Source organism: Portunus trituberculatus, chromosome 43, assembly GCF_017591435.1.
Source record: "Portunus trituberculatus isolate SZX2019 chromosome 43, ASM1759143v1, whole genome shotgun sequence".
Taxonomy (NCBI): Eukaryota; Metazoa; Arthropoda; class Malacostraca; order Decapoda; family Portunidae; genus Portunus; species Portunus trituberculatus.
The window spans coordinates 12,254,383-12,267,253 of NC_059297.1; the positions used below are offsets into that span (position 1 = coordinate 12,254,383).

At 40.1% G+C, this 12,871-nt stretch overlaps 1 protein-coding gene across 3 annotated transcripts in view; it reads left to right on the forward strand.

Annotated features, from left to right (window-relative positions):
* Positions 1–5,314: 5,314 nt before the first annotated feature.
* The window catches only part of LOC123518147, a 77,632-nt gene continuing 70,075 nt past the window's right edge, over positions 5,315–12,871 (forward strand). For all 3 annotated transcript variants that reach the window (XM_045278843.1, XM_045278844.1, XM_045278845.1), the window contains exons 1-2: positions 5,315–5,376; positions 10,984–11,089. In XM_045278843.1, the coding sequence (XP_045134778.1) occupies positions 5,328–5,376; positions 10,984–11,089 (155 nt within the window). In that variant the 5' untranslated portion in view covers positions 5,315–5,327. The remainder of the gene's footprint in view (positions 5,377–10,983; positions 11,090–12,871) is intronic.

Here is a 12,871-nt window from a genome sequence, read left to right on the forward strand (position 1 = left end):
AGTGTAACAAGCATGACAATAATTCAGTCGTTTCATGAAATGGCTATAATTTTCAGTCATTTCGTGAACTGACTGGCCTCCGCAGGCAATACATGTAATGACTAAGAAAATCAGTCATTTCACGAAATGACTGATTTCACAGTTTGACTGTAATATATATATATATATATATATATATATATATATATATATATATATATATATATATATATATATATATATATATATACTATATATTATCGATTGTAGTACTATCGGCAGCTCCTGTAGGGGATAAAAGGAAAAAAAAAAAGGCGGCAAAAACCTAAACCAGACACCATTCTTCATACTACTAATCCCTGCTTCTGGCACTCCACATTCTCTCCAGGAACTCCTTGACAACTTCTATCATCCTTTCACTCTTGTCTCCACACAGTCCCAGCAGCAACACCATCCATTCCCTTCCTGTCTTCTTCACCCTGGCATCCCCCAATTCCCTCAGCACCACTTGCATCATCTTATTCCTGTCTCTGGCATACTTCACACACTCCAGCATCACATGCTCCACCGTCTCGTCCTCTTCCGCGTCACACATCTGGCACACTTTGCTGCGGGACTCTGACCATCTGTAACTCCTTGCATTCACATTCATCCACTGTGCCCTAGCTCGGAAGAGAAGGTCACCCCCCAGGCTGCCATCATACCACTTTTCATACATTGGGGCCTCTTTCTCCCTATACCACTCCAGAGTACTTTTTTGTTCCATCCTATTCCTCCATTCGCTCAGTCCAATACACTTCACCCTTCTGTCTATCTCTCTCTTCCACTTCCTTACATCCCAGTCTGGGCCCTCTCCATTTCCAACAATCATGCTCCAGTCACTCTCAACATGCTTCCCTCAACTCGCTGGAACGCCCAACTAGTTTCCAGACCACTCTTCACTACCATCCTGACACACTTCTTCCCCCACCTGCTATTCCTAACATTCCATAGAAACACCTTCCTAACTATTCTTGCATCATTCATTCGTTCTAGCCTAGCCTTGAATCTCAGTGTTGCCTTCACATGCCTCTCTCTGAAGGTACTCCATCCCATGTCTCCCCTTAATGCCTCTATTGCTGCATACCCTGGTGCATTTAGAGCCATTCTTGCTACTCTGTTCTGTCCTATTTCTAGCTTCTCTAATTCACTTTCATTCCACGTCATCACATCCATACCATACATGATGCTTGGAACAGCCACGCTCTTCCAAACTTCTCGCAGCACATCATACTTGCTGGCTCTCATCCTTGCTGCACTTCCTAGTCGACCCACCCACTGGTTCACCAAACTCATCTTTTCATTCTTTGCTTTCACACAGCCATATGGACTCATCCACATCCCCAGATACTTGTATTCCTCAGCCTGTTGCACCTCATTTTCTCCCAGTCTCCACACCAAGTTTCTTTCATCATCTGACCTATTCACAACCATCACCTTGCTCTTCTCACTGCTGAATCTCACCCCAAAGTCTCTTCCATAGCCATCTACAACATCCAGGAGACTTTGGAGCTCCTCTGCTGATTCACTCATGACTACCACATCATCTGCATACAAGAGCACACATACCCTATCATTCCCCACCTTTACTCCTGCATTCATCCTTCTCATTCTGGCAGCCAGTTCTTCTGTATATAAACTGAAGAGGGTTGGTGACAAAATACAACCCTGCCTGACTCCTCTCTCACTCTTTACCCAGTCTGTTTCTATGTCTCCTAGTCTATATCTAGCTCTTGTGTCCACATACATACTTTGCACTATACTAACTATCTTTGAACTCAGTCCAATCTTTTCTAAGACTCTGCCTAACATTCTTCTATTCACCCTGTCATATGCTTTCTCTATATCCAGAAAACCCAAGTATAATTTACTACCCTCCTTCCTTTTCCTCTCAATCAGCTCATTCACCACAAACATGTTGTCTTCAGCTCTCCTATCCACACGGAAACCATTCTGTTCTTCACCCAGCACTCCAGTTTGTTCAATCCATTTACACAATCTCTCATTCAGCACACCACTGAACACTTTACCCACTGTATTCACTAATGCAATGGGCCTGTAGTTTTTCAACTCATCTTTACTCTTGTATCCTCCCTTGTGTAACAGAGTCACCCTACATTCATTCCACACTCTTGGCACTCTCTCTTCCTCCCACACCTGGTTAAAGAGCTCAGTCATCCTATCAATCAGAACTTCTCCATTTTTGTACATCTCATATGGTATCTCATCTGGCCCTGCTGCCTTACCATTCTTTTGCCTTTTCACACATTTCTCCACTTCCTCTCTGCTGATTCTATCATTCAATTCATCCACATCCTTTCTCTCCAGTGTCACACACCCTTCTTTAACATCAAATACCTCACCAACACCTCCAATCTCTTCCCAAAATTCTTTGATCACCTTTCTCATCTCTTCCTTATCTGTCACCACTGTCCCATTCACCTTGAGGCTCTCCACATTTTCACGGTCAGGCATCCTCTCACCCATCAGGAATCTATACCATTCTTTGCACCTTCCACGCCTTTCTCTCTGAGGGAATGAATCACGCTTCTCTCACACCTACCCTGGCATTCATTATCTTCCGCTTCGTCACTCGCTGCTGCCTCACATATGCTGTCCATGCATTCTGGTAATCACTTTCTGCCTCTTCACTCTCATGCCTCCTCTTTCTCAGCTGTCTACACACCCTATTTAATCTCTCTCTCTCTCTCTCTCTCTCTCTCTCTCTCTCTCTCTCTCTCTCCTGGCATCCCTAACCTCATCGTTCCACCACGGTTTACATGTATGTTTTCTGGCACTCGTTCTCACATACCCTATCTGGCTGGCAGCTGCGTTCCTCACATTATCAACAAATCTACCATTCAATTCATCCACATCATTCAAGTTTTCATCTTCCCAGCATCTCTCACTCTGGTCAACCTGGAAATTCTCCCATCCTGCATCCCCTATCACACTGGCCTATGATACGCGGAACGCGGGCCATGGTTCTTGGTACGAAACCAGGAACACTATCACACACAAGCTGCCCGTGTTCTTGTTATGCTAGGCAAACGGCCCACCAACCAAGACAAAGCCTAATCAAAATAAACCAGAACAAAACCATGCCGCTTATACCTCAGCCTGTGCTTTGTCCTGGAACTGCATTTGCGCTTCCTCTTGTTGAAGAAAAGTAAGTAAAAAAAAAAAAAAAAAACTAGAGAAAAGCTGAGACGTGCGCTATGGCAACTTTACAGTCAGAGGTGGTTGCCATAGACAAAGCCTAATCAAAATAAACCAGAACAAAACCATGCCGCTTATACCTCAGCCTGTGCTTTGTCCAGGAACTGCATTTGCACTTCCTCTTGTTGAAGAAAAGTAAGTAAAAAAAAACTAGAGAAAAGCTGAGACGTGCGCGATGGCAACGTTACAGTCAGAGGTGGTTGCCATGAGCCCAAACTATCGACATGATATGTATATATTTTACCTTTCTAAATTGATGAAATATTATTTAATATTCCAATATGAAAAATTTAGTCACATTCTTTTTAGTTCAAATAAAAAGTTTTTATTACATATATCATGTTTACTTTCCATTGGGATAGCATACGGAGAACCGGGATGGATACGAAAGCCATCCCAAGTTGGTTCCGCTAATCCCGGGCAAGTTCCAGCTATCTAGAGCGGATGTTCCTAGTTCCGCGTATCATAGGCCAGTGTGATAGTGAATCAGTGGGTAGAACGATTGGGGAGTGCAAGAATAAGAGCAAGCAAATATGATATGCTGAGAGAGGTGTGAAAGAGTGTGGCGGTGCTCGGTATAATGTATGGTATGGACGTGATTGCATGGAATGAAAGTGAAATTGACAAGCTAGAAGTGGGACATAATAGAATAGGTTGAATGGCACTGATTATGCACCGAGGAACACAGCAGCAGAAGCTTTGAGAGGTGATATGGGATGGAGCACTTTTAGGGAAAGACTAGTTAAAGCCACACTTAGGTACAAGGTTAGGCTGGAAAGAATGGATGATGAAAGAATAGTGAGGAAGGTGTAGCCTACCTGTGGAATGAAAGTGGGATTCAGTGGAGGAAGAGGTGCATGAGAATGACAGAGAGGAGTGGATTACAAGTGGTATGGGGGATGAGAATGGCTGGGAGGAATCAAAATGAGCGTGAATGAATCGTGACAAGAGGAGGCATGATAAGAACTGAATGGGATGCGAAAAAAATGGAAGAGTGAGATAGACAGAGAGGTGAAGTGGGTGGGACTGAATATATATAAGAATGAGATGGAACGAAAGAGTACTCTGGAATGGTACAAGGAAAAGGAAACTCTGATGTATGAAAGGTGGTATGATGGTAGCCTGGGTGGTGATATTCTCTTCCGAGCGAGGGCACATAGTATGGATGTGAATGCAAGGAACTACAGGTCAGAGTCCCGCAGCAAAGTGTGCCAGATGTGTGACATGGGGGGAGGACGAGACGGTGGAGCATGTCATGCTGGAGTGTGAGAAGTATGAGAGAGACAGGCATGAGATGATGCAAGTGATTTTGAATGAATTAGGGCATAATAGGAATGAAAGAGTGGAGAAGACAGGAAGGGAATGGATGGTGTTGCTGCTGGGACTGTGTAGAGAGACGAGTGAAAGGATGATGGAGGCTGTGAAGGAGTATCTGGAGAGAATGTCGCGAACGAGGTGTAGAGATCATTAACTCTTTTTTTTCTCCTTTATTTTCTGTTTGTGTCTTTTTATCTTCTACAGGAGCTGCCAATCCAAACAGGGTCTCTCAAACAAGTCAGCCAGCATGCATTTGGGGGAGGAGCATCGTGACGTCAGTTGAAAGACCCTGAGAGATCCAAAAAAGGCCTGCTGGCTCCGGAGCGATCCCTAGCCACCTGTAGCATCAAGATCAAGATCAAATTCTTTTCGCGGGCGTGAATGGACTGAGAAGGGCCTCATAGTTTGAATGTACCTTGGGTGTGTCTACCTTTGACCTGCCCAGTGCCCACCCTGCTGGCGGCGGCGGGCGTCCACTCCTCACACCAAGCTGCTGTTCTCCGCCTCACCTGCGTCTTCCTGAAGAAGTGTGGACAACTATCCCGTCTGTGATCACCTCACAGGCCACCACTAGGGCTCATAGGATCTGTGAGATCGTCGAAGCCCGAAAACAACAACTTTGAATGTATTCTGTATTGTGAGGAAGGTGAGTTAGTTAGCACCACCACCATCAACAACTTTGCTTCTTCACGTGACTTTGCTCTGAGGGGAGCAGCAGTTGTGTGCTGCTGCTTGATGGTGTTGAAGGTAAGAGAGACGTGTCATGCTCATGTATGGTGATAAGGAACGAGAGGCGTGTGTTGCTGGTGTTCGATGCGAAAGGTGAGGTGTGAGTGTTTCTGGTTTCTTTGTTATTAAAAGAAGAGGTGTGGGTGTTGTTGGTAACGTTTGAAGACCTTGGTGTTCATTGGAAAGAAATGTTGAAGAGACGAGCTGGACAATTTTGTTGTTTCATGGGACTTGTTTGTCGGGATCACTCACACTATGTTATGGTCACCATTTGAAGTGTGTGTGTGTTTGTGTTCCTGTCTGAGGGAAGCAGGGCTGGAGGCAGGCAGTGTTGTTTATGTGTCACGGTCTTACAGTTGAAGATGTTCACTCCAGCTATTGAGGTCAGACGTGCAGGATTTGTGTGTGTAGCCTCAATTGTTATTTGTGTCACTGTATTATGGCCAAGATAGATTCTTTAACACTTTATTTTTTTTTTTTTATGAATAGACAAGTAGTCCATTATTAGGACCGTGTTGGTGGAAATTTAAAAGAGGCCCAGAATTATTGTAGTTTCACCCAATACACCACATGTAACACATTCTCACGGGCTAGATCACATTTCTGCGAGCATTTCTAACCCCATTTTACCCTATCAGAAATTTATGATAAGGTTAGGTTAGGTTACCACACGTAACTATACACATTCTCATGGTCAGGATCACACTTCTGCGAGCATTTTATAACCCCATTTTACCATATTGGAAATGAATAATGAGGTTAGGTTTGCCAGGAAGTCCCTAAGCTTGTTATTCGTAGGGAAAAAGAAATATAAGATAGGGTAGTTGTGTTGGTTGAAACTGAAAATTTACCAGAGGCTCTTCTTTTTGTCAAATATGGTCTTTTATCCCCTTAAATTATTAAGAAATGCAAATTTTGTCAATTTTGGTTTCTCTGACCAACTAAACCAAAATAAATTTTATCTAAACTAATCCATCCTAATATAACTTTCTGGCACAATGTATTTATTTTCTTAAGCATCAATATGAGTCAATAATAGCCGGAGGCATTAAGAAAAAATGCATAACGTAACTATAGCCAGTATTTTGACACAACATGGAGACAGGTCGTGAGTTCCTGAAGAGGACTGATTGTAGACATTAACCTTAATGTTTTTGTGCAGTTCATATATATACTTTGTATGTACATATCTCTAATGTGACATATTTTTCTAGTAAGAAATATAGTGAATTTATTGCTGGTATACATCTTTTATGTTGCAAATATATACTTGTTCAAGTTATGACTTTTTTCAACTCAAACTTATGCCTACCTCTCATTCCCAGCAACCTTAGGAACCTGTTGGAAATCTGAATTCTTAGGTAGCGGAGCATTAAATTGAATAATGTGCATTACAAAAGAGGTCAGAAATCAAGAAAATCACATCAGAAGTCTCTGAAAATACACTGATGGTGGTGGCAGCTCCGGCGAGTATTGCTTTATTCTTGTTGAGCTGAGTTACCAATGATTTGCACATTTCTGGCTGTATCCATTACATTCAGTGCAAACCCCTGAGGCTAAATAATTAAACCCAACATTATAACCTAGTCGGGTGATGCTAGTGTTGTCGGTGAGAGGTCAATATTAGTTCCTGCTTTATTTTGATTCTGTGTTGTTGCCTTGCTCTTATTCCCAGTTGCAGTCAGGACATTTGACCAGAGTCACTTAACCAGGTAAGATAATTGAGTAATATTTCATAGAAATACACTGATCTTGTAACTGACAAAAGCATTTCTTAACTTCTGTAGTGGCAATGTAGTAACAGAAGTGAAACAAAGAATCCATATAAGATTAACTGAGAATACTAATGGAAATGCTGCCACTACCTAGTATATTCTTAATATCTGGTTAAGTGACGTTCGTCATGAAGCTTGCCACCAAAAGATAAATAATATTTATTTTACATAGTTCAATTCTTATTCATTTAAGTGAAAATTTGGGCTCATAGAGTGAATTAAAATTATTTGCATTGCTACAGTGATCTCATAACTAACAAAAATATTTCTTAACTACTGTTGTGACAAGGTATAACAAACGTGAAACAAAGAATCAACATAGGACTAACTATGTTAATGGTAGTGTTGCCAACACCCAGGATATTCTCAACACTTGGTTAAGGGACACTCATCATGAAGCTTGCCACCAAAAGGTAAATACAGTGGTGCCTTGGAATACGTACTTAATCCGTTCAAAATTTTGTTCTTACTCCAAAGCATCAAAATACATGTATTCGTATGGAAGACCAAAAAAATTTTATTTTACACCTAATTTCTTACTTTTTGCATACTATTGCTATATATACTACTACTGCTATTATGCTATAACTATAAGAGATTGGAAAATAGAGCAGGAAAGTAAGCAAAATATAATGTAATGAAAATTCAACTTCTCGTGGTCAGAAACAAGCGTCCCCACATCCTCCTTATGTGACTCCATCACTCCAGCACCACACACTCTTATATAAGCCAGTAAGTTTTTCTTTGATATACTGCATTCATTATGGAAAATAAATCAGGGAAGTAAGCAAATTGTAATATGAAAATTCAACTTCTTCGTGGTCAGAAACAAGTGTCAAGACATCCTTCTCAGCTGACTCCATCAAGCCAGCACTGCACTCTAATCTAAACTAATAACGACATAAAAATAACGATTCCAATATTGTCATGCATCATAATATGTCTGAACTGCTTACTTATTCATGGATATACATGTATATCTTATATCTCACCAAGAAATACATAAAAAATGATAACTTACAGTATACTGATATAAGTGCTCTCACTCTTCACGCTTGGTGCCCTCACACCTACACAAACATATCCTTGTAAAAGCTGATACATGATTGGCTAAGTGTCCACCATCTTGAAAACAATGGGCCAATGACAGACCTGGATATATGACAGATAGCCTCAAGCATAAACAAACTGTGTGGTATAAAGGAGCACGGCTTCTGAATGAGCCACGATCATGCCTGATGAGCTCTAACGTAAGAGCCACAATTGTGCCTGACGGGCTATAAGGGTTAAGGCTTTTAATTCATGAGCTGGATACTCTCTCTTCCCCTCGGATCTTCTAGAATCTTCTATACGTCTGTCTTTATGTCTCGTGACCACGTGTTCTGCTATGCTATACAATGATCTTAATAACTAAAAGAAACTTAATATTTCGTTAAAGCAAGTTTGGTGTTCATTATATGAGCAGATGGTAGTAAAAGGAAACGTTCGTTTTAGCGAAATTTCGTTATGTGAACGTTCGTTAAGCGGGATTTGCCTGTAATTCCTGAAGGCAACAAGCAGGAGGTGTGTGTTGTCATCACCGACTGTGACGTGTGCCAGTCTATTGATCAAGCATCATTAAAATGGCGGAAAGGAGACCTGAGTGTAGAGAGTTTGTGGCAAAGACTGGGCTCTTTGACCAACTTTCACAGCTTTTGATTGCAATCACTACTGCAAGGATGTTTCGCGATAAAGACGAAGGAATTGCAAATATGACCAATACTACAATATCAGCATAAAATCCAGCCAGCCATCTGAATAATTCAGAATCTGAGCTTTTATGTTTATTGTGGACAGCTTGGTTACTGCTCTCTCGAAAAAGGCAGATAGCATTTAAGAAGTTGAAAGCTATGTTTGGGTTTCTTCGAAAGCTGCAAACACTCTCTCCAGATTAATTAAGTAAAAGCTAGTACAACAAAACTAATTCACGCTTACCCTGAAGACTTGAAAAGGGAGTTCAAAGAGGAACTGATCCAGTTTAGTGAACTTTTGCAAACTGACCTAGCTGACACTGTTGCTGGATCTCAACAGTAGTACCTTTACGAACTGATCATTCTTTTGGGTCTTGTTTTCCAGTGTCGAGATCACATTGAAAATCTTTTTAACTCTAATGGTTACCAACTGCAGTGGTGAACGCTTTTCAAAATCAATCAAGAACGAAGTAAGAATCAGTATGAGTTAAACAAGATTGAACTATCTTTCTGTAATGAGTATTGAATGAGAGTTACTGAGGGAAATTTACACATCAAGGATAATTCAGGGGTTTTCTGCCAAGTCTTGTAAGTGTATCATGTAAGCCATATAACTATACTCGCAACATTGATAAATGGCTGATAGGGCATGGCAAAGGGATTTCCTGAGTGTTGCTGTTATCACCACCTACTTCTTTCTCCAACCCTGCTCAACCTACATAACCTCTGCCTCTGTCTTTCTTTCTCTCTGTGTGTTTCTATATAGATTGCTGTAATTCCAAAGTTATTTATGGAATTGTAATAACTAATTCCACGCCACCACTGAGGTAAAAATCAAAAGGTGTTTTTTGTATAAAGGTTTCATTTCACCCAGTTGTACATGTGACATATGAGGAGGGGAGGGCGAGATTGCTGTTTCCTTCACCACATTGTCACTGAAGGAATTCTGTAGACGTGCTTTCTTTACACCTATTTTCTTAATTAAAAAAGAAAAGCTTACAAGATTTCTGTAATTTACTACCACAGGCAATAACCCAAAGACTACTCATTTTAAGACAGGGACTATTCCTATCGATTTCTGAGCGAGAAAATGATGTCTTTTTGTTTCATAGTTTACTCAGTGAAGGGATTAGCAAGGAAGTTAATTAACTAAATTAATCCAAAACTAACCAAAATTAAGCTAACCTATCCCTTGGGTGGAAAGCCTAATATTATTTCAATTTTTATCAGTAAATTGTTTTGTTGTGAGAGGACAGAAATCCTTGGATAGTTCGGTTTGCTGATTTAGTTTTATTAATAATCTCTTTAAGGGTTAAGGAGGGTTACTATAGTTGAACTAGATAAACGTATGTACGTAATTTAGGCAATAGTTATCTATGCATGTCTAGCATTGATGTCACATTTACACTCAACAAACACATGATCTCTCTCTCTCTCGCTCATACTTTCATCCTTTGCTTTTATTTATCTATAATTATAATGTTTTGTATGCAACTGCATGGCTTACTGAATATTTTTTATTTTGGAGAGGGAAGAATGACACTATATGTTCTGCTACACTTGGTAACATGTATAGGCCATGCAGCATTGCTACTCTATTGCCCTTGATTTGTGAATCTCCCAGCTTGCTCCCTGGTAGCCATGGTCAGGTTAAGTCATTCTAGGTTTCAGCTGGCACTGGCACAGAGGAATACAGCCAATGTCCAAAGTTATAAGTTGGGCTGGTAGTAGAGCACTTTTGAACTACATCAATTTTATATTTATTTTGCAACCTTGACTTTTAGAAGTTCTTTTGATTACAGCTCTCAAGTCAGTGTCACATCCATCATTTTTGTGAGAGTTATGAAAGGCCACTGTAACACAGCTAATCTTTCATATGTATTGTAAAGTTTAGTACTTTAGTTTGACATTATCTATAGGGATGTGATCATGTTGTCAGGTGGTTTGAGTTTTTTTTTTTTCATATAGAATTATTAATAATGTATGATAAAACCATAAGAACAATAAAAATTAATGGTGCTATTTGAAGTTATGAATAATGGATTAGGTTTGTGAAATTTTAGCTTTCCAAGAAAAATCCTGGGTTCCCACCAGGATCTCGAGTTCTTTGTGTAGAGGAAAAGAACAAAAGGAAATTTTAGTGTCATCCTAAGGTAACATTTACTGAACTTTATTACATTCCTATTTCATTTCAGAAGCTAAGATGCTGAGAATGGACTGTATTTTGCAAACAAATGTGAAAGAAGAAGTTGAACCTTCACTTGGAACTTCAGATTCATGCCAATATGAAATTGAATCAAGGTAAAAGTTTCTTCCAGGCTTTATGTGCTTGAATTAATCTATCTATCTATTTACAGTATAAGTGCTTTGGAATAAATTCTACTTGGTATACATCCTGTTTGGACATAAATATATTTGCTTGGTAAACAACTTTTGTTTTGGAATATGACTCATGTGCTAGAACTTTTATGGGTAAAAATGAGTCATGATACGTTATGCTATCGTTGCTTATCTTTCTTTAGATAAAGTCATGAGTGAGATTAAATTTGAATTTGTACTCTACAGTGGAAACCCATCATTTGCATACCTCTCCAGTCATACAACTTTTTCATGTAAAATTTAACTCGCTTTTCCTACACTTGTCCTGTGATTTGCATATAGCATCGCCTTGTTACTGACCATGCTACAGGTTTGCTTCACTATGCATAATCCACACAAACCTTATGAAACACCTATTTTATTGCTATCTTTTGTTATTTTATTGAAAATAATGAGTAAGAAGAATGTGTGTGTGTGTGTGTGTGTGTGTATTTATCTAGTTGTAGTTTTACAGGGCCTGGGCTTTTTACTGTCATGTTGCCCTGTCTCCATATCTACACTTATCCAATTTTTTAAAACTATGCACACTCGTTGCTGACACCACTTCTTCACTCAAACTGTTACAAGTCTCAACACATCTTTGTGTGTGTGTGTGTGTGTGTGTGTATTTACCTATTTGTGATTACAGGGCCTAAGCCATAGCTTTAAACTATGTCCTGTCTCTTTGTCCACACTTGTCCAATTTGTCCTTCATTTGACTGACACTCGCCGCACACACCACATCCACGCTCAGTTTGTTCCATGCATCAATGCTCCGATACGGGAAGCTATACTTGATGTCACTCGTGCAGGAATCTTTCAGTATTTTCTTTGGGTGTCCTCTTAGGTAATTACTGGATGCCATCGTGATCAGGTCCTCCCTATCCAATGTGTCCACTCCATGTACTATTTTGAACATTGTTATCATATCCCCCCTCTGACTCTTCTTTCTTCCAACCTACTTAATTCCAGCCTATTTAACCTCTCCTCATACGGTACCTCCTTAAAGTCTGGTATCATTCTTGTTGCTAACCTCTGTACCCTTTCCAGTTTTTTGACATGTTTCTTCATGTATGGTGACCAAATTACTGATGCATATACCAACTGTGGCCTAATCAGGGTGGTCAATATTTTCTTTATCATATTCCCGTCCAGGTAATTAAATGCCCATCCTATACTTTGGAGCATGCTATACGTTTTTCCAAATATTCTATTAATGTGCTTTTCTGGAGACAGATTACTCTGTACAGTCACTCCCAAGTCTTTTTCTTCTCTGACTTCAATTACAGTCTTCCCCCCCAGCTGGTAGTCTTTATATGGTCTATATTTACTTCTACCCATTCTCATTACACAACTTTTGTTGGTATTGAATTCCATTTGCCACGTCCTGCTTCATTCATATATTTTGTCCTCCTGCAGTATATTACAGTCATGCATATTCTTCACTCTCCTCATAATCTTTGCATCATCTGCAAACATATTCATATAACTTCTCACTCCCTCTGGCATGTCATTTATATAGATCAGGAACATGATGGGACCAAGCACCGAACCATGGGGAACTCCACTGGTTACCTTCCTCCACTCTGACTTCACTCCCTTCACTACCGTCCTCATTTCTCTACCTGTCAAATAATTTCTCATCCATTCAGTCAGATTTCCCCGTATTCCTCCGATACTACTTAACTTCCACATCAATCTGTTATGTGGTACTTTATCAAATGT